This window comes from Gorilla gorilla, chromosome 14 (genome assembly GCF_029281585.2).
Source record: "Gorilla gorilla gorilla isolate KB3781 chromosome 14, NHGRI_mGorGor1-v2.1_pri, whole genome shotgun sequence".
Classification (NCBI taxonomy): domain Eukaryota; kingdom Metazoa; phylum Chordata; class Mammalia; order Primates; family Hominidae; genus Gorilla; species Gorilla gorilla.
The window spans coordinates 50,546,032-50,572,421 of record NC_073238.2 but is presented as its reverse complement, the minus strand read 5'-3'; the positions used below and the strand labels follow the sequence as shown (position 1 = coordinate 50,572,421).

The 26,390-nt window shown below is 40.4% G+C and overlaps 1 protein-coding gene and 1 non-coding gene across 24 annotated transcripts in view; one reads left to right on the top strand and one right to left on the bottom strand.

Annotated features, from left to right (window-relative positions):
• CCDC169 (coiled-coil domain containing 169) overlaps positions 1-26,390 on the top strand; it is a 70,816-nt gene that overhangs the window by 18,594 nt on the left and 25,832 nt on the right. For 22 of the 23 annotated variants that reach the window (XR_008671138.2, XR_010130532.1, XR_010130530.1 and 19 more), the window contains 2 exons: positions 25,129-25,227; positions 25,427-25,480. Coding sequence is in view for 9 of the 23 variants with exons in the window: in XM_055360650.2 (XP_055216625.2) it covers positions 25,129-25,227; positions 25,427-25,480 (153 nt within the window). In the remaining 14 variants the exon portion in view is untranslated. The remainder of the gene's footprint in view (positions 1-25,128; positions 25,228-25,426; positions 25,481-26,390) is intronic. The other variant, XM_055360653.2, reaches the window with a different exon arrangement.
• On the bottom strand, positions 11,992-12,098 carry LOC115930513 (U6 spliceosomal RNA). The gene has a single exon (XR_004067144.1). It is a non-coding gene; the product is annotated as a U6 spliceosomal RNA (small nuclear RNA).

The following is a 26,390-nucleotide window of genomic DNA, read 5'->3' as shown; positions in this document are numbered from 1 at the left end:
TTTTTTTTATATATGATAAGAAGCTATTGAAATATTTTATATAGAGGTTGAAAGATCCTCCCACCCCCACCCCAACCACCATGAAGAAAGGATTCCTCAGGGTGGGTTAGAATTGAATCAGAGAAACCAGCTAGGATGCTTTTGTCGTAGTCTAGGTAAGGGAAGGTGGGTTTTTTTTTTTTTTAGCTTGGGCAGTATTATATGGGGATGGAGCAGAGGAGACAGATTAAAGATCTATTTAGGAATGAGGATTTCATGAATACTTAGATATTGGGTAAGACTGCAAGAGAATTTAATGACAATTGAGAGTTTTGGCTTGAATAACTTCATGGATTACAATGAACAGGATAATAGAAATTGAAACTAGTTAGAATGTTAGGAAATGGTAAGTTTAGTTTTGTTTGTGTGTATTACACAGGTGATAGTGGTTTGGAAGCAACTGAAAATAGTTTTGGATTATGGAAAGTTGCTTCTCTGAAAACAGAGATCACCAAGTCATAAGTGTCACATGAAGTCATGAAACTACAAGGGATTGCTCAGGAAAAATATGCAGTCTGAAAAATAGAATTGAGGTTGAAACCCTGGGGAATGCTGACATTTAAAGTGTTAGGAGGCAATTTAGGGAATATTACTGAGAAGAAAAAATATTGAGAAAGGATGGGGGGACAACTGGAAGAATGGTATCACAGAAGTCAAGAAGGGGAAGGCTTTATGAATGTTCAGGAAAAGAATGTTCTAGAAACTTCTGCTGTAGGAGAGGATAAAACACGTTGTCCAGAGTTCAGGCAAATTATTCAAAAGCGAAGAAAGAAGTGCCAATTAGAGGCTAGGACATTAGGAGAAAATGTGATGTGGTGTGTAGTGGAAGAGTAGGGGTGAGAAAATGTACTAAGTATAACCTATTTTCCCTAGAAACGTAGGTTTTGGAATCAGACCATCATGGCTCAAATTCAGACTATGGGACACTGAGGAAGTTATTTCATCTCTCTGAGGCTTAACTTCCTCATCTGTGAAATTGAGTTAATTAAACTGTCATGCAGGGTTACTGTGAAGATTATTAGAGATAGATAAAACAAATAATATAGTGCCTGACATAGTAAGCTCTGTTAGTTCCTGTTCTAGTTTCCCTTGATAAAGGAAAAGTACTATTTTATTAAAACAAGTCTGTTGTGAAATTAACCCCAATCAACTTGGAAGGGATAAGCATAAGGCCCAAAGATGTGCAATCTGTTTTCACTTATTAAGCTGTGCTGTTATATAAGTTGTGAATCTTCTGAATCTTTTGGTACCTTCTCAAAACTATAATAGAATTCATTAGATATTTAACATCTTTTTTTTTTTTTTTTTTTGAGACAAGAGTCTTGCTCTGTTGCCCAGGCTGGAGTGCAATGGCACGATCTTGGGTCACTGCAACCTCCGCCTCCCGGGTTCAAGCGATTCTCCTGCCTCAGCCTCCCGAGTAGCTGGGATTACAGGTGCCTGCCACCACGCTCAGCCAATTTTTGTATTTTTAGTAGAGATGGGGTTTTGCCATGTTGGCCAGGCTGAACTCCTGACCTCAGGTGATCCGCCTGCCTCAGCCTCCCATTACAGGCGTGAGCCACCTCACCCAGCTGATATTTAACCCTCTTAATAAAAAGTGCAGAACCTTTACTTCCCTTGAGCTAGTTGGGTGTACATTTTCTAGTCTCTAACATGTGCATTCCCCAAAACAGGACTTAGTGCCTACCTGAAATTCCTTCCAAGAATTTCCAGGTATGTTCAGCAAAGACCTGTAGCCATATTGATATATATTAAAGGTATATTCTTTTTTAATTTTAATGTTTAAGTTCTGGGGTACATGTGCAGGATGTGCAGATTTGTTACATAGGTAAACATGTGCCATGGTGGTTTGCTGCACCTATCAACCCATCACCTAGGTATTAAGTCCAGCATGCATTACCTATTTTCCCTAATGCTCTCCACTCCCCCACCCTACCCCCTGACAGGCCCCAGTGTGTGTTGTTCCCCTCTCTGTGTCCATGTGTTCTCAATGTTCAGGCCCCACTTATAAGTGAGAACATGGGGTGTTTGGTTTTCTGTTCCTGCATTAGTTTACTGAGGGAAATGGCTTTCAGCTCCATCCATATCCCTGCAAAGGATATGATCTCTTTCCTTTTTGTGGCTGCATATTATTCCATGGTGTATATGTACCACATTTCCTTTATCCAATCTATCATTGATGGGCATTTGGGTTGATTCCATGTCTTTGCTATTGTGAATAGTGCTGCTTAATGTATACTTTTGTATACATTATGTATGTATACTAATGTATATTAAAAGTATACGTTCTGAGGATTTCCCCAGAAATTTGGTAGGTCTGGAATAAGGCCTGGACATTTGTATTTTTTTGGCAGACATCACAATAGGCTCTATTACAGAGCACAACTTAAGATCAACAGATATAGGGGATGTATATCCCTCAGGGAAAGATGTGGAATACAGCCTTGCTTGTGATAAGTTACTGTAATGGCTCTTATCAGCAAGCCCCACCATATCCCTGTAGTCAATTGTATTGCAAAGTGGAAGTCCTATTCCTTGACTCATTCAGAGTCATAAAAGTGATGACCCCTATTTTTCTCTTTCTCTAGTTTTACTATCAATACCCTCCCCCTTGTCCTCCACTACACCCAGGCAGCTTGGATCCTTCAGGGAAATCTCTCACCAGTGCATATGCTTTGTCAGTCAGATGGATCCTGTTCCTAAAGCTAACAAGACTAGCTGGTGGTGAAAAGAATGGGGGAGAAGGTGTAGAAACAGAGAAACATTATTTAGGAAAATACTTAATCTCATCTCAAACATTCTCTGGAAGACTCTTGATCAATTTGTAGAAAACCAATTCACAGGAAGCCAATTTGCCGAAATCCAAATCCTTGAATATGTTCTAATGAATATAATTTTATTTAGTAACATTTTAAGAAATGTTTGTTGAAAACCCAAAACTTACGGAAATCATTTAGCATTTAGTATTATTATTGAAAATATTCTTAGAAAAAGAGTATATTTCAGGTTATAAGTTCACATATATGAATGATTTTCCTTAAAGCGAATTTTTAGTAAATTTGGAATCGTAGGTAGATTGGTCTCCCTGCAAATTAATCCTTTGATGAATTGGCTCTTTGAAATATTAATCTTTGCCTGTTTGTCTATATTCCCTTCAGACATATGTTTCAGCTTGCCATAGGACAAGCAGGAGAAGAACATATTACAAAAGCAAGAGAAGCCTGAAGAAAGAGATGGTTTTAAGTCTTAGTTCTTTTAAACCATCGGGCCATTGTTTTATCACACACCTGGCTCTTCAGAGAAGCAAGACTCTCCCCTCTATTATTCTCTGTTGTGGTCCATGTCATGTCCCACTCTCTGACTTCCAGTCTTATTACTCATTGACCTACTTATCTTTTCTTCATCCTGATGCCCCACACCATTTTCCTGACTGTGATACTAATTTCTTTACCATGATTCAGATTCTTCTTTTAGCTGTGCTGCCTGATGGACATCCAGCCCTATTTGGGTCTTCCTGGGACCCATTACCTCACTGTACACCCAATTAGTCATGCTCCCACTGGGCTCACTGTGGTAGTTTATGCCTTTTGAAAATTCTTAGAAATGTTGTTTTTAATGCCTGATAACCAGTCATTAAAATTAGTGACACTAGAGCACTATTGACACATGTAAGTATATATTTTTAAAGTATTGAGGTTATTAAAATGCTGTAATCTCTGAGACTGCCTCCTGAGGTGTTCTGTGGACAGCCCTCACTGGGTTTGTGTTCTCTCCAAGATCAGAATGGTCAATTGATAGGTACATAGCTTCAAATCACAGAGAGAAAAGTTAGTTTAAACAGATTTTATATGCAAATCTAGTAACAGTGCTGTCCACAAGGGGGCATTTGGTATTTAAGTATGTAGAAGGCTGTGTTCTTTCACTGTTGCAGTTGCCTATATTGAAAAGTACTATATATATAGGAGCTGTACTTAACTACATTGTATTCTCCTGTTTTTTCTTTTGTAAGCGTTCAGTGGAGTGATTTTTTTTTTTACTTTTTTTTTTTGTGTGTGTTTGTTAGCAATCATTGGTTTAAAAATAATATGCAGGCCGAGCGCGGTGGCTCACGCCTGTAATCCCAGCACTTTGGGAGGCCGAGGCGGGCGGATCACGAGGTCATAGATCGAGACCATCCTGGCTAACACGGTGAAACCCCGTCTCTACTAAAAATACAAAAAATTAGCCGGGCGTGATGGTGGGCGCCTGTAGTCCCAGCTGCTCGGGAGGCTGAGGCAGGAGAATGGTGTGAACCTGGCGGGCGGAGCCTGCAGTGAGCAGAGATGGCGCCACTGCACTCCAGCCTGGGCGACAGGGAGACTTTGTCTCAAAAAAAAAAAAATGCAGCTAATGGAATTTTCTCTCTGCTTTGGATAGAGGTGAGGGACTTTTTTAAAAACCTAAGTATACTTTATTTCAGATGTGTAAACAGTATCTTGAAATTTCTTATTCTTACCCTGTTGTTTCAATCTACTCTTGGAAAATGACCTTTAAAAAGCAAATTAAAACAAGATCGTAGGTGAAATATGTTATTGCTTGGAATGCTAAGAAGTTATTAGTGTCAGAAACAAAACAAAACAACTCTTTTATGATAATAGAATTAGCTTTATGTATGTGATTTTCGTTGTTGTTAATATCTAGTAGAATTTTCAGTTTAACTGTGGCGTTGCTTTGTCTTTCTAGGCTGCAGTTTTCTAGTATATTACCATTGATTTATATAATCAGATAAAAGCAGCTCCTTGGGAAGATCAAGAACATTAAGTTATGAGTAGTCCAGTGAGTTGGAAGTGATGGAATGGGAGAATCCGTTCTTCTGTTTTAAAGATATCTAGTTCATTTTGGAGTCAGTAAAATAAGAGGGAACCTTAAAGTTATTGTAGTACAATTTTATACTTTTCAGGGATCTCTGGTATGTATATTTATAAGTGGATAATTACAAATATCTTCTTGTTAATGGTCCAGGTTACTTCATGATTGCTGTCGTTTTTGCAAAATCTATAATGTGTTTTTGTCGTCTCCCCAGGATAATTTATTTTTATGCTGGCCTTATTCCCATGAGATTGCCACAATGAAACATCCTAACTTCCTGAGTTATAGTATAATTTCAAAGCATAGTATGCCTAAATCACAACTCATAGGAAGCAGGTATAGAGAAGGAGAGTGAAGTGGGTTATTCTGGGAATTGTGGGCCACACCAGCTGTAACTGTGTGTGGGGGCAATGTTGAGGCTAACTGCAGAAGAGAAAATACTTTGTGTCTCTCTGTTGAGCCTGGAGAGAATGAACACGCACAGAGCTGGGAGACAAAGTCATGTGTTAGAGGCTGGAAGAAGAAACCAAGGTGTTAAAGCTTAAAGATAATAGTGAAGAAAGAACGAAGGACAAGGCACAAAGACCACAACTGCTATGAAGCTGCTTCTTAATACATTTTCCACATGGTGCTTATAAAGCTTTAGAAATTAGTACATTACAAAAAAATTTTAAATAAAAACATTGATGGAATTTCTAACTCAAATACCAGGGTGGGTTGTTAACAATCTCAAATGTGATCTATTTTAGAATTCACAGTTTTTGAGTATAAAATTATTATTTTTAAATCTTGTAGAATAGTAGAAATATTATTGAAGCGTAGTATTATTGTGCTTTAAAAAATGCACATGCGCATAATTAGAATGTTCCCCATTTTAGTCAAAACATTTTTTGCTTGTGAAACTAGTAAGTAAGGCAGTATGTGTGTGGGGCCTCAGGATTTTTTTTTATAACTATTACATCATTTGGTGTGTTCATTCTTACATGCTCCTATCTCACAAACCCATATTCTTCCCATGTATAAAACTCCTAAAGTACTCCCACCTGACAAAATCCAATAACAAATGTAAAATTTGAAAACTGTGGGTATAATTGGTGTAAGTAAAATCATAATTTTTATTTTGGTGAAGTTGAGTTTGAATTGTGAAGAAAATGTTAAGAATAGGCACCCAGGGGCCTACTTTTACATTTGGATATGATATTTATTAGACAAGACATGATAGCTGATCATTGAAATTAATGGATAAGAAGAAATCTCAGCAGGTGAGTGATTTAAACAAATTTTGGAAGGCTCATAGCTGGAAGAATACAAATTGACTTGATAGAAGTTGAGGAAACAACAACAGAGTGCCTGCAGAGAAGAATATCAGTGAAAATAATGCATTTACTCTTCTGACCTGCTTAGTGCTTTAGAACTTGGCAGGTATGGAAGAAGGTGGGGGTGAGAAAGGAGCTGAAAACTGGGAGACAGTTGAAGATGAACACATGGAACAGTTGGTCACTGGGACCCCTCTGCCATCCCACACAGCTGGGATACTCTCCTTCAGTTAGGAGTCTATTTTCTGGATAAATTAAACTGCAATAGCTCTTGTACTTTGGAGTTTCAGACACAGAGACGTGTGAGTGAGATAGAGGTCTAAGAATGATGGGATCAAATGAAAATATGCAGTTTGAATAATGGAACTCTCAGCTGTCTTCTCCTGCCCTACTCCATAAACCAGCAGCTAGGATTAAACCTTATGGGGTAGGAGATTGGAGGATTCTTCAGCAAAAAACCTGAAATGCCCTTTAGAAAAGTTAGTGTGTTGATTGGGAAGAAATAGGAAGAAGAAATGAGAGAAAAAATAATTTAAAAAAATAGAAAAGTTAGTGTGGTGACCCAACAATGAACCTCACAGACTTCCCAGGACGGGAAGGTTAATTGAGGACCCTAGGTGCTGGGCTTCAAAAAATTTTTACATGTGTTACTACTTTTGTATCAGGTTTATACTTCCTAAGGGCTGTTCTCTGCCTATGATTAAGTGCAGTGGAGCTACTAAAGCAGACCCATTCCTGCGAAACATGGGACTCCATTGTTAGCCGACTTCAACTTAAAGTTCCCTCATGTCTTTTTTCAAAAATTTTTTATTTCAATACATTTTGGGGTGCAAATTTTTTTTTTTGTCACATGGATGAATTATACAGTGGTGAATTCTCAGATTTTAGTGCACCCATCACCCAAGTAGTGTACATTGTCCCTAATGTGTAGTTTTATTTTTTTAATTTAATTTTATTTTTTTTTAGTTTTTTTTTTTTTTTTTGAGACGGAGTCTCACTCTGTCACCTGGGCGTGAGTGCAGTGGTGCAGTCTCGGCTCACTGCAACCTCTGCCTCCTGAGTTCAGGCGATTCTTCTGCCTCAGCCTCCTGAGTAGCTGGGATTACAGACATGCACCGCCACTCCAGGCTAATTTTTTTGTATTTTTAGTAGAGATGGGGTTTCACCATGTTGGTCAGGTTGGTCTCGAACTCCTGAACTCGTGATCCGCCCGCTTTGGCCTCCCAAAGTGCTGGGATTATAGGTATGAGCCACCATGCCCGGCCACTAATGTGTAGTTTTTTTATCCCTTCCTTCCCTCCCAGCCACCCCCTTCTGGGTCTCTAAAGTTCGTTATATCACTCTGTATGCTTCTGCATACTCAGTAAAGCTCCCACTTATAAGTCAGAACATACGGTGTTTGGTTTTCTACTCCTGTGTTACTTCACTTAGAATATTACCCTTCTATTCCATCCAAGTTACTGCAAAAGACATTATTTCATTCCTTTTAATGCCTGAGTAGTATTCCATGGTGTATATATAACCACATTTTCTTTATCTACTTGTTAGCTGATGGGCACTTAGGTTGGTTCCACATCTTTGCAATTATGAATTGTGCTCCTATAAACATATGTGTGCAAGTGTCTTTTTTGTATAATGACTTCTTTTTCTTTGGGTAGATATCCAGCAGTGTGATTGCTGGATCACATGGTAGATCTACTTTTAGCTCTTTAAGGAATCTCCATACTGTTTTCTATAGAGGTTGTACTAATTTACATTCCCATCAGCAGTGTGTAAGCATTCCCTTTTCCCCACATCCATGCCAACATCTATTTTTTTTTTTACTTTTTAATAGCCATTCTTGCAGAAGTAAGGTAGCATCTTTGTGGTTTTAGTTTACATTTCCCTGAGGATTAGTGATGTTGAGCATTTTTCCATGTTTGTTGGCCATTTGTGTATCTTCATTTGAGAAATATCTACTCATGTCCTTTGCCCACTTTTTGATGAGATTGTTTATTTCTTGCTGATTTGTTTGAGTTCCTTGTAGATTCTAGATTCTTTATCAGATGTGTGGTTTGCAAATAATTCCTCCCGTTCTGTGGGTTGTGTGCTTGCTGTGATTATTATGTCTTTTGCTGTGCAGAAGCTTTTTAGTTTAATTAGGTCTTATGTATTTATTTTTGTTTTTGTTGCATTTGCTTTTTGCATCTTAGTCATGAATTCTTTGCCTAGGCCAATGTCTATGAGAATTTTTCCAACCTTGTCTTCTAGAATTTTTATACTTTCAGATCTTATATGTAAGTCTTTGATCCATCTTGAGTTGATTTTTATAGAAGGTAAGAGATAGGGATCCAGTTTTATTCTTCTACATGTGGATTGCTAGTTTTCCCTGCACCATTTATTAAAAAGAGGGTCCATTCCCTAAGTCATGTTTTTGTATGCTTTGTCGAAGATCAGCTGGCTGTAAGTATTTGGTTTTATTTCTGGGTTCTCTATTCTGTTCCATTAATCTATGTGCCTGTTTTTTATACCAGTACCATGCTGTTTTGGTAACTATATCGTTGTAGTATAATTTGAAATCTGGTAATATGATGCCTCCAGAGTTGTTCTTTTTGATTAGGATTGCTTTGGCTATTTGGGCTCTTTTTTGGTTCAATATGAATTTTAGGATTTTTTTTTCTAATTCTGTGAAAAATGATGTTGGTATTTTGATGGGAATTGCATTGAATGTATACATTGCTTTGGGCAATATGGTCCTTTTCACAATGATTCTTCCAATTCATGAGCATGGGATGTTGTTTCTTTTTTTGTGTGTTTCATCGGTGATTTCTTTCAGCAGTGGTTTGTAGTTCTCCTTGTAGAGATCTTTCACCTGCTTTGTTAAGTATATTCCTAGTTGTTGTTTTGTTTTTGCAGCTGTTGTAAAAGAGATTGAGTTCTTGATTTGATTCTCAGCTTGGTCATTTTGTTGTGCAACAGTGCTACTGATTTGTGTACATTGATTTTGTAACCTGAGACTTTACTCAATTTGTTTATCAAATCTAGGAGTCTTTTGGGAGGAGTCTTTAGGATTTTCTAGGTATACGATCATGTCGTCTGAAAACAGCAATAGTTCGGATTCCTCTTTTCCAATTTGGATGCCCTTTATTTCTTTCTCTTGCCCGAATGCTCTGGCTAGGACTTCCAGAACTATATTCAATAGGAGTGGTGCAGGTAGGCAGCCTTGTCTTGTTCCTGTTCTCAGGGAGAATGCTTTCAACTTCTCCCCGTTCAGTATGATGTTGGCTGTGGGTTTGTCATGTGTGGTTTTTATTATTTTGAAGTAAGTCCCTTCTATGTCTAGTTTGTTGAGAGTTTTTATCACAAAGTGATGCTGGATTTTGTCCAGTGCTTTTTCTGCATCTGTTGAGATGATCATATGGTTTTTGTTTTTAATTCTGTTTTTTGTGATATATCACATTTATTAACTTGCATATGTTAAATCATCCCTGCATCCCTGGAATGAATCCCACTTGATCAAGGTACCTTATCTTTTTGATGTGCTGTTGGATTCAGTTAGCTAGTATTTTGTTGAGGATTTCTGCCTCTATGTTCATCAGGGAAATTGGTCTGTAGTTTTCTTTTTTTGTTGTATCCTTTCCAGATATTAGTATCAGGGTGATACTAGCTTCATAGAATGATTTAGGGAGGATTCCCTCTTTCTCAGTCTTTTGAAATAGTTTCAGTAGGATTGATACCAATTCTTTGAATGCCTGGTAGAATTTAGCTGTGAATCCATCTGGTCCTGGGTGTTCTTATTGTTGTTGGCAACTTTTAAATTACTGATTCAATCTCATTGCTTATTATTGATCTGTTGAGGGTTTCTATTTCTTCCTGATTTAACTTAGGAGGGTTGTATGTTTCCAAGAACTTATCCATTTCCTCTAGGTTTTCTAGTTTCTGCACATAAAGGTATTCATAGCAGCCTCAAATGATTTTCTTTTTTATTTGAGTTGGAGTCTTGCTCTCTCACCCCGGCTGGTGTGCAGTGGCACAATCTCAGTTTACTGCAACCTCCACCTGATGGTTCAAGTGATTCTCCTGCCTCAGCCTCCCGAGTAGCTGGGATTATAGGCATTCACCACCAAGCCCAGCTAATTTTTGTATTTTTAGTAGAGATGGGGTTTCACCATGCTGGCCGGGCTGATCTTGAACTCCTGACCTCAAATGATCTGCCCACTTCAGCCTCCCAAAGTGCTGGGATTACAGGCATGAGCCACCATGCCTGGCTTGAATGATCTTTTGTTATTTCTGTGGTGTTGGTTGTAATGTTTCCAGGATCATTTCTAATTGAGCTTATTTGGATCTTCTCTCTTCTTTTCTTGGTTAATCTAACTAATGTTCTATTTTGCTTATTTTTTCAAAGAGCCAGATTTTTGTATCATTGATCTTTTGGGGTTTTTTTGTTTGAATTTCATTTAGTTCTACTCTGATCTTGTTATTTCTTTTCTTCTTGTAGCTTTGGGTTTGGTTTGTTGTTGTTTCTCTAGCTCCTTGAGGTATGACATTAGGTTGTCAATTTGTACTCTTTCACCTTTTTTGATACAGGCATTTAGTGCTATTAACTTTCCTCTTAGCACTGCTTTTGCTGTATACTAGAGGTTTTGATAGCTTGTGTCATTATTATCATTCAATTCAAAGAATTTCTAAATTTCCATCTTTATTTCATTGTTAACCCAGATATTCAGGAGCAGATTATTTAATTTGCATGTATTTGTATAGTTCTGAGGGTTCCTTTTGGAGTTGATTTCTAGTTTTATTCCTCTGTTGTCTGAGAATATACTTGATATGATTTCAATTTTAAAAAATTTATTGAAATTTATTTTGTGGCCTATCATATGGTCTGTCTTGGAGAATGTTCCATGTGCTCATGAGAAGAATGTATACTCTGCAGTTGTTGGGAAGAATGTTCTGTAAATATCTGTTAAGTGCATTTGTTCTGGAGTGTCATTTAAGTTTATTGTTTGTTGACTTTCTGTCTCAAAGATCTGTCTAGTGCTGTCAGTGGTGTATTGAAGTCTTTCACCATTATTGTGTTGCTGTCTCATTTCTTAGATCTAGTAGTAATTTTTAAAATTTAAACATTTCAAAATGTTTTATAAATCTGGGATCTCCAGTGTTAGGTGCATATAAATTTAGAATTGAAATATCTTCTTGTTGAATTGATCCTTTTGTCATTATATAGTGACCATCTTTGCTTTTTTTTAATGTGTTATTGCTTTGAAGTCTGTTTTTTCTGATATAAGAATAGCTACTACTGCTCGCTTTTGGTTTCTATTTGCATGGAATATCTTTTTGCACCCTTTTACCTTGAGTTTATATGAATACTTCCATGTTAGGTGAGTCTCTTGAAGACAGCAGATATTTGGTTTGTGATTTTTAAAATTCATTCTGTATTTTTTAAGCAGAGCATTTAGACCATTTACATTCAGTGTTAATATTGAGATATGAGGCACTGTTCTCTTCATCATATTAATTGTTACCTAGATAGTTTTTTTTCATTGTGTTATTGGTTTATAGTCCCTGTGAGTTTTAAGGTTTCAAGAGGTTCTGTTTTGGTACATATGGGGCTTTTGTTTCAAGGTCTAGAACTCCTTTTAGCATTTCTTATAGTGCTGGTTTGGTAGTGACAAATTCCCTCAGCATTTGTTTGTCTGAAAATGACTTTATTTCTCCTTCATTTATGAAACTTAGTTTTGCTGGATACAAAATTATTGGCTGAGAGTTATTCTGTTTAAGGAGGCTGAAGATAGGACTCTTATCTTTTCAAAATATGAAATTCTTCATGAATTTGTGTGTCATTCTTGCACAGGGACTATGCTAATCTTCTCTGTGTCATTCTAATTTTAGTATATGTGCTGCAGAAGTGAGTACTCTTGGTTGGCTTTGCCAAACTTTTCCTAGACTACATTACAGCCTAGGATGCTTTTGCTTTCAGCCAACCTTCTCTCACTGTCCTTTACTAGGGCTAAGACTTGCATTACTGTCAGACTGCTCTCCTGGCCTCCTCCTGCTCCCTCTCTATTTCCTTTTACATGGGCATGTCTGATAACATGATCCTTGTACATGTAATCCCATCTTAGTGTCTGCTTCTCAGAAGACCAGGTCTAAAACTAGGAGTATGGATAGTGATACGAGAAAATAGGAGGTAATTTGTAACTGGCTCACTCACCATGTAGCAGGATCTGTTCTGATTGGTAGGTGTGACAGCAATAGATCCTGGCCCAATGTGGCAGTTCACTTCATAAAGATTGCACTGATGATGATCTTGGAAAATGTCCTGTTGGAGTGGAATACTGTGGAAGAAGCCATGATGCAAGCATTTGCTGCTAAGTTGTATTGACACCCTACATAAGGATAATGAGAGGCTGAGAACTGTTAACAAGTATGTGAAACGAGAAAGCCTTGGTGGTAGCCTCATAAGAGGCCCTCTATACCAGTAGTGGAAGGGTGGACAGGGTAAAACAACAGGCTAAAGACCTAATTGTGAGAGTTGCAGAGCTCCAGAGGCATCTGAATGCTCAGCCCAGGTAGGTCTGTTATGTGAAGGACAGGGCCCTGATAGGGATGACCAGGGATCCTGAAAACTCTGACAGGACATCTGGATAGGTGCCCCTAAGGATCTGGAGTCTACAAGTCTACCTGAACCCTCTGGGTGTGCAGAGGTGGCCCACCCTTCCCTAATAAGGGCTAGAAGAGTACCCACTGTCCTGGAAGATGCTGCGGAGGCCTCTTCCCAACAAGACAACTGGTTTCCCCCTCAGGAGCTGTACCCACCTCCTCCCCTGGTTGCCAAGCCAATTAAGAATGGTGCTGTTCAGCATCTCTAATTAAAGAAAGAAAAGCAAGAACAGAGGAGCAGGAGGCTGAAGACAGTCAGCCCAGTGGAAAGCATAATTCTTTACTCATTTCCCAGACCTGAACTAATTTCCAGAACCAGAAACTACTGACCAAAGAAGTGGCTGGATTCCTAAGAAGGGCCCTGCAATACTAGTCAAAGTTTATATTATGACAGTATCCACAGTCCTCCCAAAAGGGACCTCTGGCCATTAACACAGGTGACTGTACACTGAGGAAACGGAAATAACTAGATCTCTCAAGGATGATTGAGCATAGGGTCTGAGTTGACGTTGATTCCTAGAGTGGAAATCTATGACCAAATTCCAAATCACAGTGGGCTCAATGTGCCCACAGACTCCCCTACACCTGCAGTGATAACTATCTCCATCACCAAGTACATAATTGAAATAGATATACTTGACAGTTGAAAGTTACCCCCTTATGGGCCCCTAATTTCTGAAGTAAAAGCTATCATGGTAAGGAAAAGACCAAATAAAAACTTCTGAAACTGCTCCCTTCATCAGATCAAAATTGTAAATCAAAAACATCTCTTATCCCAGAGAAGACAGTAGGGATTAGTGCCATAATTAAAGACCTAAAAGATGCAAATATACTGCTGCCTAACATAGCTCTCTTTAATTTGCCAGCCTAATGGCTGCAGAAACTGGATGTCTCATGGGGAAAAACTGTAGGCTACTGCAGACTTAAACAATTAGTAGCCTCAATTGCAGCTACTTTGCCTGATGTGATATCACTGCCAGAGTAGATTAATAAGGTTTCAGTTACAGGCTGTGCAGCCCTTGATTTGGAGAATACATTCTTTTCATTTCAGTTAGAAAAGGTGATCAGTTTGTGACTCCTTGTTTCAACTAGAACATGTATATATCTTGAAAGTTGTCAATCTTGTCACAACAAGAAAATGGTGATCAAACTGAAAATCAATGACTTTTCTTGGACCCATTAGAAAATTGAATTTGCAGGGCAAACTCCTACCCTGAAATCTGGATAAACAGACAAAAGTGGACAGTCACAATTGAGATCTGTTTACCTAAAATGAGAGCTGCTAGAATTGTAAACTGGTAGGTGCACCTAAATGGTAATTTTGATAAATTACTGGAGGAAGAATAGACAAATCCATTATGAAAGTTGGAGACTTCAACATCCCACTGTCAGTGATTGATAAATCAAGCAGGCATTTGACCTGAACAGTGCTACCAATCAACTTGATCTAACTGACATTTATTGAATATTCCAATCAACACCACCAGAACACAGATTCTTCTCAAGCTCACATGTAACATTCATCAAGATAGACCACATTCTGAATCCCCTATTAGATTCTCAGCTTCATGAGGACAGGGTCGGGGTTTGTAATTTTTAGTGTGCTATCCCTAGCACAATGCCTGACACATAAGAGGTGCTTCATTGGTAGTATTTGAATAAATGAATGAATTGTAAAATTAGGCTACGAGACAAGGAATCTAGTCAGGTTGGGAATAGCAGCAAGATATAGTCTAAGTCACAAAGGAAGTACAGGTATATTAAAAATTTTTAAGCCTCGAGAGTTAGAATTGCAAATTCACACCTGAAAGTAACAAAACATCCTCTGTCGTAGAGACTGCCACTTGACTAATATTCTGAAGTCCCTATTTTCATCATGTCTCTTCTTTAATAACTTGGAATAGCTCCCAGTTCTTAGACTCCTGAGCCTAACATGTTAAGCTTTCTTTATCCAGGTCCTTCCCTAGGTATCCTACTTTGTTTTTTATTTATTGCTCAAATATTTTGCTTCAGCTGTATCACTCCCATTAAATAATCATTTCTGATTCAAGCCTGTGACCAGTATATAGCTCTTTCATCTCACTTTTTCCATCTAAATCCTTCTCATTTTAGGGACTCTGTAGCCCATGTTGATCAACTTCTTTTAAAAATTTCTGAAGTATTTATTGTGTATGTTTCAGATTTTGGCTTTTAATCATATATTGCCTGTATTTTTAACTGCTATTTTGAATGTACTTTTTTTGGGTATGAATTTCTAAAGTTTTGAATCCCATCTAATTCAGGTCATCTTTAATGCCAAAATAATTTGTGTTCCAGAAAGTTATTTGTAAGCTAACTTCTTTTAGAACTTAGAATACATTTTCCATTAAAACTATACTAAAAGGGTTGGATTCATTTTACATCTATAAATGTATTTAACAAATTATGTAACTGATCTATGTTACTATGGTAGCCTAAACTTGGAATTCTTGGAGCAAGCATCCATGTGGCAGAATTTTGAACTACCTCCCTCACCCCCTGATTATCCCTTCAAAAGCTCTTCATATTGAGCAGTTTATTTCATAGGGCTTTAATTTTCTATAAAATGATTCAGTTTAGCTTCTTGCATATGTTTACCTTTTATTGATTTTCTTCTGGAGCAAATTTGTATTTGGGGGAAGGGAACTGGAAACCATTCATGATACTAGTGTGTAATTAATTTTTGAAGAACAATAATACCTACCTGAGAAATATCACCCAATTATGTTTTAACAGGGATGTTAGTCAAACATATATAGTGAGGATGTGCCATTTCTGAGGGACTTGTTTTATCACTAGAATTATTTTCAGAGACTGGAACTTGTCCTGTTTCACCTAATTATTCTCTTAATATAATTTTTAAAATTCTAATAATTGTTAAGAAGTATCTAAGAGAGAATAAAGTGTTTAGAGAAGTAGCTGTGTTTCAGGAAGGTATGAGCTCTAAAATATTTTGCAGTTTTGCTTTGTGGAGATTTAAATCAGCTGCTTCCATTTTCCTTTGAATGATTCTTTTAATAGATTTAGTGACCTAGATCATGACCAATATAATTGAGAGAATTTGACTTGAAGATTTTTTCCCTTTAATTTGCAAGAATGTGAGAACTAATTGGAGTTACTGAAAATGATCAGTTATCAGTTGGGGATTAAATTTTAAACCAAATGAGTGTATTATTGCTCTGACCTCTATCTGACCCTTTTTTTCTCTACTTTCGTACCAATGTTTTGGGGAACTTGATTGTAAATTCAACGCATACTATAGCCTTGCAATTCCTCGAACTGCTTAATTCTATTAATCCCTTCCTCTCCTACTCCTTTTCAGCAACCCAGATACCATGGCCAAACCCTGGGCTTTAACATCTCCTTTGTAGAGGGCATTTTGGTTTGGTTTGACCAGCATTCCCTTTGGCTTCTTCTAGGACAGAACTCACCTCCTTCTGCAAATTGTATTTTCTCCTTCTTTCAGTCATATGTTTTATACCAAAAGAGTTTTCACTGCTTTATATGTCCCCAGAGCTCATTAGTCTAGAGGTGGAGACCTTACATAGACTGGCCAACCACAGTATCTCTTAGAAAAGAGATACCCCCATCACTGATCCAGAGCTGGGCACAGAGACATAGTTAAAGAAAGCAAGGCCACTAGCTCTGGACCTATAGTTAGATGGCCCTTTTATGCACAGAGCAGAGCCCAGAACATACTTCCTAGGTAAAAATCATTCTTTAAAGATGCTATGTTGGGCTATCCAGTATATACCAATCTTCACCCCTCCAGCCACCTTTATCCTTTCAGTTGGGGCAGGGGATCTTCAGGTTTTCATGATTGAAGGCTTGAGCCACAATTAAAAGCATATTTGAAGCATGACTTGAATTCCTAGGTATAGTTCAAAGCTAGTAGTACTTCTATTTATTTAGGTATTAGAACTAATCTTTGTGGCACATGTTAGGAGTCCAAGACTACCAGGACAGGGCCAGTAGGAGACTAGATCTAGCAGTAAATCAATATATAATGTACTTTCACACCCAGAAGGAGATGGAGGTGTTCATCATTGATCAGGTGCTGGCACAGTCATGCTGGTACAGTTCAAATAGCATTATGTGAGAGTTGGTCAGGCTGGCCTTAGAAAATTATTTCCACTCATCTCCTTGTTGTCTAAGGATGAGCTCACATACCTCCCCAAGGGCTGTGTATTTGGTAATCTGAACACTATGTGCTGAAGTGTTGGCAGACGAGGTTTAATTGTTAACATAAGTCATTTCTGGGTGGTAGATTCAAGTTGGGTGGGGCCAAGCATTTCTGGGCAGCACTAGAGGGGTAGACAGTTATTCCTCTATATGAACTTCCTGAAAAAGTTTCTGACATGTGACAGTCTCTCAGCAGGGGCACCTCTTAATGGTTTTCCCAGAGTATAAGACAAAACTAAAAAGTGTGGGATGATTAAACAACCCAGACCTAAGCAGATTTAGAGTAAATTGGCATCTGGGTCTATTGGGCTAAAATCAGCTGACGAATTTACCTGAACTCACAAATGCACTGCAGTAAATTCCACCCAGCAAGTTCCCAGTGGCATGTTTCTGATGTTCAGTTCTGTGATCACAGGGCAGGCTCTGGAAGCAAGTCTAATCATAAAGAATACAGCTTTCCTACAGAACAGGCACATGTTACCTTCTAGTGGTAGTGTGGGTTTTCTTTGCTATGAATTAGCTCTATGCCTAGCATTCTGCCTTCAACTCATATGCTTTGAGCCCCTAATTATGCTAGGCTGCCAGTCTTGGATATCAACCAGTTGAGTGTCCAGCCAGTCCCACCTGAAAAGGATGGTAAGATTGTTTTTTTGGCCTAAAGGAGCCCTTTTGAGTGAAAAAACAAACTTCCTTCTCAGAACTGATAGATTGCCAAATTATGTTGCTGGCTGAGGCACTGTGGTAGGAAAGGTAAAACTATCAGGAACACTTGTCAGGATGAATTGTTGCTCTTTTGAGGTTGGAAGGCATCTTGTATAATCAGCTTGCCACCAAGCAGCTGATTGATCTTGAAGGATGGCACAGTAACAGGGGCTTATGTTGTCGTCTCTTGTTGGCAGGCTAGACATTGAGCAGCAGCAGTACTAGATTAGTCTTGGTGGGAAGGGACCTATGCTGTTGAGCCAACGCAAAGTCGCCATCTCAGCCACTGTGGTTACTGTTCATGAGCTCATTGTCCACCCACTGGGGTGACCAAGAACAGAAACCAGATGCTATCTCCTGGTTAAGCCTTTGGTCCACATGGTTTAATGCCTCTTACATAGTGGGTGCTCTCTGGTGAAAATTACTGTGCAATACAGGGATTTCACCCTCTGTTCCCACTTTTATAGGACCATCCACATACCTCTTTCCCAGATTTCCTCATCCCCAGTCATCAAGTCAGTACAGATTTCTGCCCTCAGTGAATGTTGGCCAGGTAGAAGGATTATTAGATTCTTGAAAGCTTTTCTACATTTCTATATGTGATACTCAGGAAACCGTGTACTTCTAGGTCCTCTCTGAAAAGCTAAAACAGATGGGGGTAGGAGGCTCTTATGAAAAGTAGCATTCAGAAAAGAAAGTTCTAGAGTTTGTGAGGGATGCACTGACACAAAAAACGAAAAACAATATGATCACGAAAAGGAGATTATTTATCAAGCCAAAGAAGTGGAAGAAGTAGAGTGGTAGAATAGGCACTAAAGGAGAATTGTGAGGATATTACAGAGTAGACCAGTTGTAAGACCTTAACCTAGATACTCCTCATCACAAGTAGCTGGAGTTTTTTACGTAAGGGTTTCCATACATTTGTTTCACTAATACCAGGAAACTAGTCTAACTCATATTGGAAGATAAAAATTATACATTTTAATTGTATATTTCTCTAACAATTTATAATCATGTATGTGTATGGTATTATTGATGTGGATCAAGATAATTCACTACATTCCATCTTTTTATAAAAAAGGTGCCATACACTTTTTCCTATATTTGGGTGCCTGTTTGATCCTGTTTTTGTAGATTTCTAAGTTAGTTTTCACCAGGAAGTAAAAATTGACTTAGAGTATACAGTTAACAGTAGGACATCCTCTTTAAATGTCTTTGCCTGTACCTCTTTTGTTACAATGGTAACAATAAAATGAACATGCATATAATAATTGTTTACCCTCTGTGGCCTTTGGAGTCATTTTACCTGGGTTCACATTCCAGCTCTACCATTATTAGCTGCGTGTCTTTGAGCCAGTTATGTAATCTCTATAAGCTGCAATCTTCTCAACAGTTAAATAGAAATATATTAGCCATTTCAACTGTAATAAGGATTAAATGAAATAACCTATGAAAAGCATTTAGGCCCAGGGCTCCCAGAGGCATGGAGAGGGACTGAGCTGGGGCAGGCCAAGGAGGCATCTCCATTGGAGCAGGCCATGCCCGAAGGCCACAAACTGCCCACCTGCCTCAGGCAGGCCTGTCAGCCACCCCTCCCCTCCCTGCGCCCAGTCCCTGGCAGGGCCAGAGAGGCCACCACCTGGTAGGAGTCTGGAGAAGATGAGGCAGGAGAATAGGGTCTGGAGACAGGGAGCCTAAGGCCAACCTGCCTCTGACTTCTTGGAATTAAACCTAAAGGAAAACTTCAACGTTTGACTGGTCACGAGCCAAGTCTTCACTTCAGCCTCTGATTGGTCGTGGGCCAAGTCTTCACTTCAGCCTCTGATTGGTCGTGAGCCTATCCTTCATTTGCATAGAGTGTAACTCCACTTCAGCCTCTGATTGATTGCAGGCCATGTCTTCAGCCTCTGGTTGGTCGTGGGCTGTCTTCATTTGCATAGTGTGTAACCAATTGGAAACCTCTAAAGGGTGTTATCAAGTTCTTTTAGTTAATAACCCCAGGGAACATACTTAGACCTCTTGAGCCACTTACTTAATCCTGCTTCACTCTGTGGAGTGTCCTTTTGCTTCAACAAATGTATGTCGCTGTCGTCCATTGCCTTGTTTGAGCATTTTGTTCAAGTCTTTGTTCAATACACCAAGAACCTGGACAACTGGCAGTCAAGACTTTCCATCCGGTAACAATGGGAAACCAAGAAGCGCTTCCTGGGGGAGAGCTCATAATGTTCCTGAGGGAAGCCACGACAAGATGGTGGCTCTTAGGAGGAGACAGGGACCAATTGACTCAGCTCATCGCCAGGGGGCAGGACGCTGCCTTCTAATTCCGCCATCCTGCTCTCGGCCCTCACTATCATGGCGGCTCTCATCACTTTAGTCCTGCTGCCTACATAGACTGTAGTATCCGAGGGAGCAGGATCCTGGGAGTACCTGGAGCCTGCCTTCTTGGAAAGAGCAGGGCCCCAGCACAGGAACACATTTTAGATGTGCCTGCAGGGAGCAGGATTCCTCTGCAGGCACTCATCCCGGCAGCTTCAGGCTCTTGGTTTTGATTGTTTTCACACCTGTGACAGATGACATGGCCAGTCACACTGTAATGTCTGGAGAAATTGTTAGTGGAAAGGGGTCCGGATCCAGACTCCAAGAGAGGGTTCTTGGATCTTGCACAAAAAAGAATTAGAGGCAAATCCGTAGTGTAAAGTGAAAGCAAGTTTATTAAGAAAGTAAAGGAATAAAAGAATGGCCACTCCATCAGCAGAGCAGCCCCCAGGGGTGCTGGTTGGCTATTTTTGTGCTTATTTCTTGATTATATGCTAAAGGAGTGGATTATTCATGAGTTTTCCATGAAAGGGGTGGGCAGCTCCTGGAAATGAGGGTTCCTTCCCTTTTTAGACAGGTAACTTCCTGATGTTGCCATGGCATTTGTAAACTGTCATGGTGCTGATAGAAGTGTCTTTTAGTATGCTAATACATTATAATTAGCATATAATGAGCAGTGAGGATAACCAGAGGTTACTTTTGTCGCCATCTAGGGTTTTGGTGGGTTTTGCCCCATTTCTTTACTGCATCCTTTTATTGACCTGTACCTTGTGCCAACCTCCTATTTCATCCTGTGATTAAGAATGTCTAACTTCCTGGGAATGCAGCCCAGTGGGTCTCAGCCTTATTTTACCTAGCCTCTATTCAAGATGGAGTTGCTCTGTTTCAAATGCCTCTGACAAAAACCTCTGTAGGGGAGCAGGACTCAGCAGACAGGCTGTGGCCCAGACAGCAGCTGCCGAGCTGATGGAGCCTGCACCCACCCAATTTGGCCAAAGAAGCCCCCATACTCTCCTTGAAAAAGATTTCCAGAAACTGTTGTGTCAATAACAGTCTCAAAAGCAAAACCACCATCACTGAAGATCATTCTAGAGTCTGATTTGAAAACTAGGGTCAAATTCTGCACAGGCTTTCAAGTGGCAAAAAAATCACCCTAGTAGCCAGATCTGCGGTCTCATCCATCACACCAGGGAAAATGTTCCATTCGCCATTCCTCAGCTTCTGGTTCTGGTTTCTGAGTTCTGTCTATATTGGAGGGGTTTTAAAGCTAGAGGGACTTTACCCACTTACTCATTCACAGATCTGAATATGGAGGTCAAGAGGGGAAGTGACATGTCCAAAGTCAGAGTAGACAACAAAATAAGACAATGACTGAGCCGTTAGTGTATACTGGTCACTGGCTAGCTACTGGGGATATGGAGATAAAGAAAACATAGTCCCTTTTACAAGGAGCTCAATCTAGTAAGGTAGAAAGATTTTTTCCTTTTTTTTTTTTTTTTTTAGTTGGAGTCTTGCTCTGTTGCCAGGGTGGAGTACAGTGGTGTGATCTTGGCTCACTACAACCCCCGCCTCCCGGGTTCAAGCGACTCACTTGCCTCAGTCTCTCGAGTAGCTGGGACTACAGGCGTTTGCCACCACACCCAGCTAATTTTTGTGTTTTTAGTAGAGACGGGGTTTCACCATGTTGGCCAGGATGGTCTCGATCTCTTGACCTCGTGATCTGCCTGCCTCGGCCTCCCAAATTGCTAGGATTACAGGCATGAGCCACCACACCCAGCCAGTAGACAGACTCTTTGTAGGCAGGACCAGGCTTCCCTGAAGCAGAAGGAAACTTGAAATTAGGGTAATGAACCTCACCAGGGATGGGCCACCACAGTGCCCTGAGAGGATTATGTGTGGACACAGGGCTATGAGATAGCCCTGCTTTGACCTTCTAGCTGTGCTGTAGGGCTAGATGGGGCCTGAAATCGCCTGAGCTAGGGGCTGCCATGAGCTCTTTCCACTCCCCCAAGGCATTGCATAAGTAATGTCACTTTCTATTTGTACAGCCAAATCAAGAGCACAGTTTTCTATAACACCGGGTACCTCCCCTATCCCCAGCTCAATGGGTGGTCTACCTGGTCGTTAGGCCCTTGTTTGTGTTAAAGACAGAACACTAGTGGTCAGCTGTGGCCCCCAGGCCACTGGCAAATGGAAGCAAAGCTGCAGAGCCCTCAGGAGCCAGAGAGCACCTCTGCCTGCCACACAGTGCCTACCCAGCTGCTGCTGGCCCACCTGTGGGCAGTAGTAATTAGTGATGTGCAGAATCCTGGGACTAGTGCCAGGGAACCTATGGACACTCTCGGTGATCAGACATGTGCTGCTGTGGTGGCCTTTATGATCAGGAGATGACATGCAGTGAGAAGAAGGGAAGAGACAGCCCAGAGGGGTTCAGCCCAGGGTGAGGTCCACAGAGAGGCCAGGGCCAAGATGTGGCCAGCACCCCAGGCCCGTGGGGGCCTCATATCACCCATGCTGGAGGTCAGTCCTTGATCACTCGAAAACCTCTGCTTGAGGGGTTCTAAATGAAATGAGTAGGCCTTCCCTTCAGATGTGACTGAGTGATATGGTTTGGCTCTGTGTTCCCACCCAAATCTCATCTTGAATTGTAATAATTCCCACACGTCAAGGGCAAGACCAGGTGGAGGTCATTGATTATGGGGGCTGTTTCCTCCATGCTGTTCTTGTGATAGTGAGTTCTCACAAGATCTGATGGCTTTATAAGTGTCTGGCATTTCACCTGCTTGCTCTCATTTTCTCTCCTGCCGTCCTGTGAAGAGGTGCCTTCCACCATGATTGTAAGTTTCCTGAGGCCTCCCCAGCCATGCAGAACCATGAGTCAGTTAAACCTCTTTTCTTTATAAATTACCTAGTGTCGGGTATTTCTTCATAGCAGCATGAGAACAAACTAAAACAGTGAGCTTCTGAGAAAAGCGTGAAAAAACAGGCCTCCTGAACTTCCCTAAGTGACTGATGCAAATCACGTCCCTCACACTTCACAGCATGCTGGAGATCTTCAGGGGCAAACTGCAGATGATCTGAATGACAGCACTGACCATCAGCAACCTGCACAGCTGCCCAGCCAAGAAATTGCAAGATGGAAGCAACGCTTGCAGGCAAAGAAGGAGAAGGAAAGGCTGGAGCAGGCCAAGACAGGAATGAAACAGCCCACATGAATATTGGAATGGGACAACTGACCTCCCTGGCCCACACCGTGCTGAGCGCCCTGCATCTGCTCAAGGGTGGTAAGAGACTACGTGGAGGACGGGGACTTGGCAGTGAATGGGGATTGGGGAAGCAGGACATAGTGGGTCCTCTTCAGCGTCCCGGCCACAAGTTCCTCTGAAGACTGTGGATGACAATGGTAGCTTAGGTGCATCCTTCTTATTTCTTGAGGGGAAGTTGGAGAAGCAGAATGCAATTATGGGAAGAAATCCAAAGAAGGAAAGAACTCACAGGACAAGTCCAAAGCCTGATCGGCAAGCAGGCCTCTTCTTTTTTTTTTTTTTTTTTTTTTTTCAATGGAGCCTTGCTCTGTCACTCAGCTTGGAGTGCAGTGGCACAATCTCGGCTCACTGCAACCTCTGTCCAAGCGATTCTCCTTCCTCAGCCTCCCGAGTAGCTGGGATTACAGGCATGCGCCACCATGCCAGCTAATTTTTGTATTTTTAGTGCAGACAGGGTTCGCCATGTTGGCCAGGCTGGTGTCGAACTCCTGAGCTCAAGTGATCTACCCGCCTCGGCCTCTCAAAGTGCTGGGATTACAGGTGTGAGCCACCACGCCAGGGAGCAGGGCTTTCTGCAGGGTGCAAGGGCACAGCCTGTGGGAGAGTTCCTGAAGCTGTAGCTGACCCTCCCCACTGTATCTGAACTGCATGGAGAACGCATGATGGGGTCTCAGCAGCAGTCCATGGAGGAGGACACCTACTGCCTGGACCCCGACCAGAGACTTCACAAGGTGCATGAAAACTTGAACTGCTTGTATCAGACTGCTACAAGTTGTTCCAAGAACTGGCCCAAGAATTGAAGAAAGACACTTCCAGTTTTCATAGCAAGACCCTCTTCCTTGAGAAAACACCTCAGGAAAGCTGGATGACCGCCATGTCCACTGAGAGAGCACTCTGGGCACTCTGGAAAAAAAAATGACCACAACAGGCAGAAGCCAGCTAACTGTGAGGCCAAGTTCCTGCTCCCACAGGGGCCAGGAAGTGCCAAAGGAACCCAGAAGTGCCAGGGCCCCCAGGAGGGAGGCAGGTCACGGTGTGAGGGCTTGGGTCCAAAGCACCAGCTGGTTTGATTCTGTTTTCCCTGTAGCCAGGTCCTGAATGCCCACAGCCTCAGCAGAACATCAGCCAGTGCTGCTCCTTTGAAAGCACTTTTGATAGATCTCTTGTTAGTTTAGCTACTATTCATTAGTCAATGTGGAAATTGCCCTTATTGAAGTTTGATAGAGAGTGTTAGGTTTGTACGATACCGTTTTTCAAATAAAGATAGTTTAATATGAAAAAAAGAAAAACACTTAGTACAATACATGACATATTGTTAGGGTTCAATAAATATTGTGATTATTACTATTACTTAAAAAGTACACATCAGCCCGGTGCAGTGGCTCACGCCTGTAATCCCAGCACTTTGGGGGGCTGAGGTGGGTGGATCACCTGAGGTCAGGAGTTTGAGACCAGCCTGGCCAACATAGTGAAACCACGTCTCTACTAAAAACACAAAAAATTAGCCTGGCATGATTGCAGGTGCCTGTAATCCCAGCTACTTGGGAGCCTGAGGCAGGGGAATCGCATTGACCTGGGAGGCGGAGGTTGCAGTGAGCCAAGATCATGCCATTGCACTCCAGTCTGGGTGACAGAGTGAGACTCTGTCTAAAAAAAAAAAAAAAAAAGTACACATCATAGAATTGTGAAATCACAAAATATTAGGTATACAAGGCATTTACTAGTGAAGAAATTGATGGTCATTTCTTATTTTGTTTAGAACATGAGTACATATAAAATTTTACTGTTTATATTTTTAGGAATCCTTAAACACATTACTTAAACAGCTAGAAAAAGAAAAGAGGACTCTTGAAAGTCAAGTGAAATACTATGCACTTAAACTGGAACAAGAATCAAAGGTTTGTTTTTACTCTATACTTAGCAATTCCTTTGAAACTGCCATTATTTCTAATGTTATCTACAAACCTACTCTATAATTATCACAAAATGCTTACAAAACTATTTCCTACACTATAGAGACATACACCTTAACTTAGTCTTGCTAGTATTGCTAATCTTCTCATATGTTGGACCCTTTGCTTTTGTATCTTCACACAGGCTTACCAGAAGATCAACAATGAACGCTGTACATACCTAGCTGAAATGTCTCAGGTAACTCTTTTTTATTTCCAAATTCTAAGTGTTTCTTCTTACTATAAATTATGTTTTTCACTTTTCTAGGTTTTGTTTTTGGTTTGGGAGAGAAGCAGATGTTGGAATTAAGTTTCTAAATATGGAGGGTAGACAGGAAAATATACAACTTGTATAAAAAATAAAAAGGGCTGGGCACTGTGGCTCAAGCCTGTAATCCCAGCACTTTGGGAGGCTGAGGTGGTCGGATCACCAGGTCAGGCGTTTGGGACCAGCCTGGTCAACATAGCGAAACCCTGTCTCTACTAGAAATACAAAAATTAGCTGGGCGTGGTGGTGGGCGCCTGTAGTCCCAACTACTCAGAGGTGAGGCAGGAGAATAGCTTGAACCCGGAAGGCAGAGGTTGCAGTGAGCCAAGATCACACCACTGCACTCCAGCCTGGCTGATAGAGCAAGACTCCATCTCAGAAAAAAAAAAAAGTAAAAAGGACATAACAGTTTTCCAAATTAAGAGGTTATTTTTTGTATTTGCTTCCTTAATTATCCTTTTAGTTTCACCCCTAATCACTAGAATTCAAACAGGTAGCTGCTATCTCTGGGCTATCATGAAATTCAAGGCACTTCACTTTATAATTATGCATGGTAAGATCTCGAGAGATGGAACTGCTGTTGGTAGAAGTGCGTACTTATAAATACAGGACAAAGAGGTGATCAGTAAATTATGAAAGGTGTTGCATCTATTTTCAAGCTATTCATTTGCCTTTCAGTTTTATTTATGATATTGTTGGTATTGTAGAGTTTTTGTTTTGAGGTTGTCAGAGCTATCTTTTATTTATGATTTCTAATGTTACAGTTAAAAAGACCATCTCAATGTTTCATAGCATTCACCACATATTTTAGTATTTGTATAGCATAATATCTGACATTTAA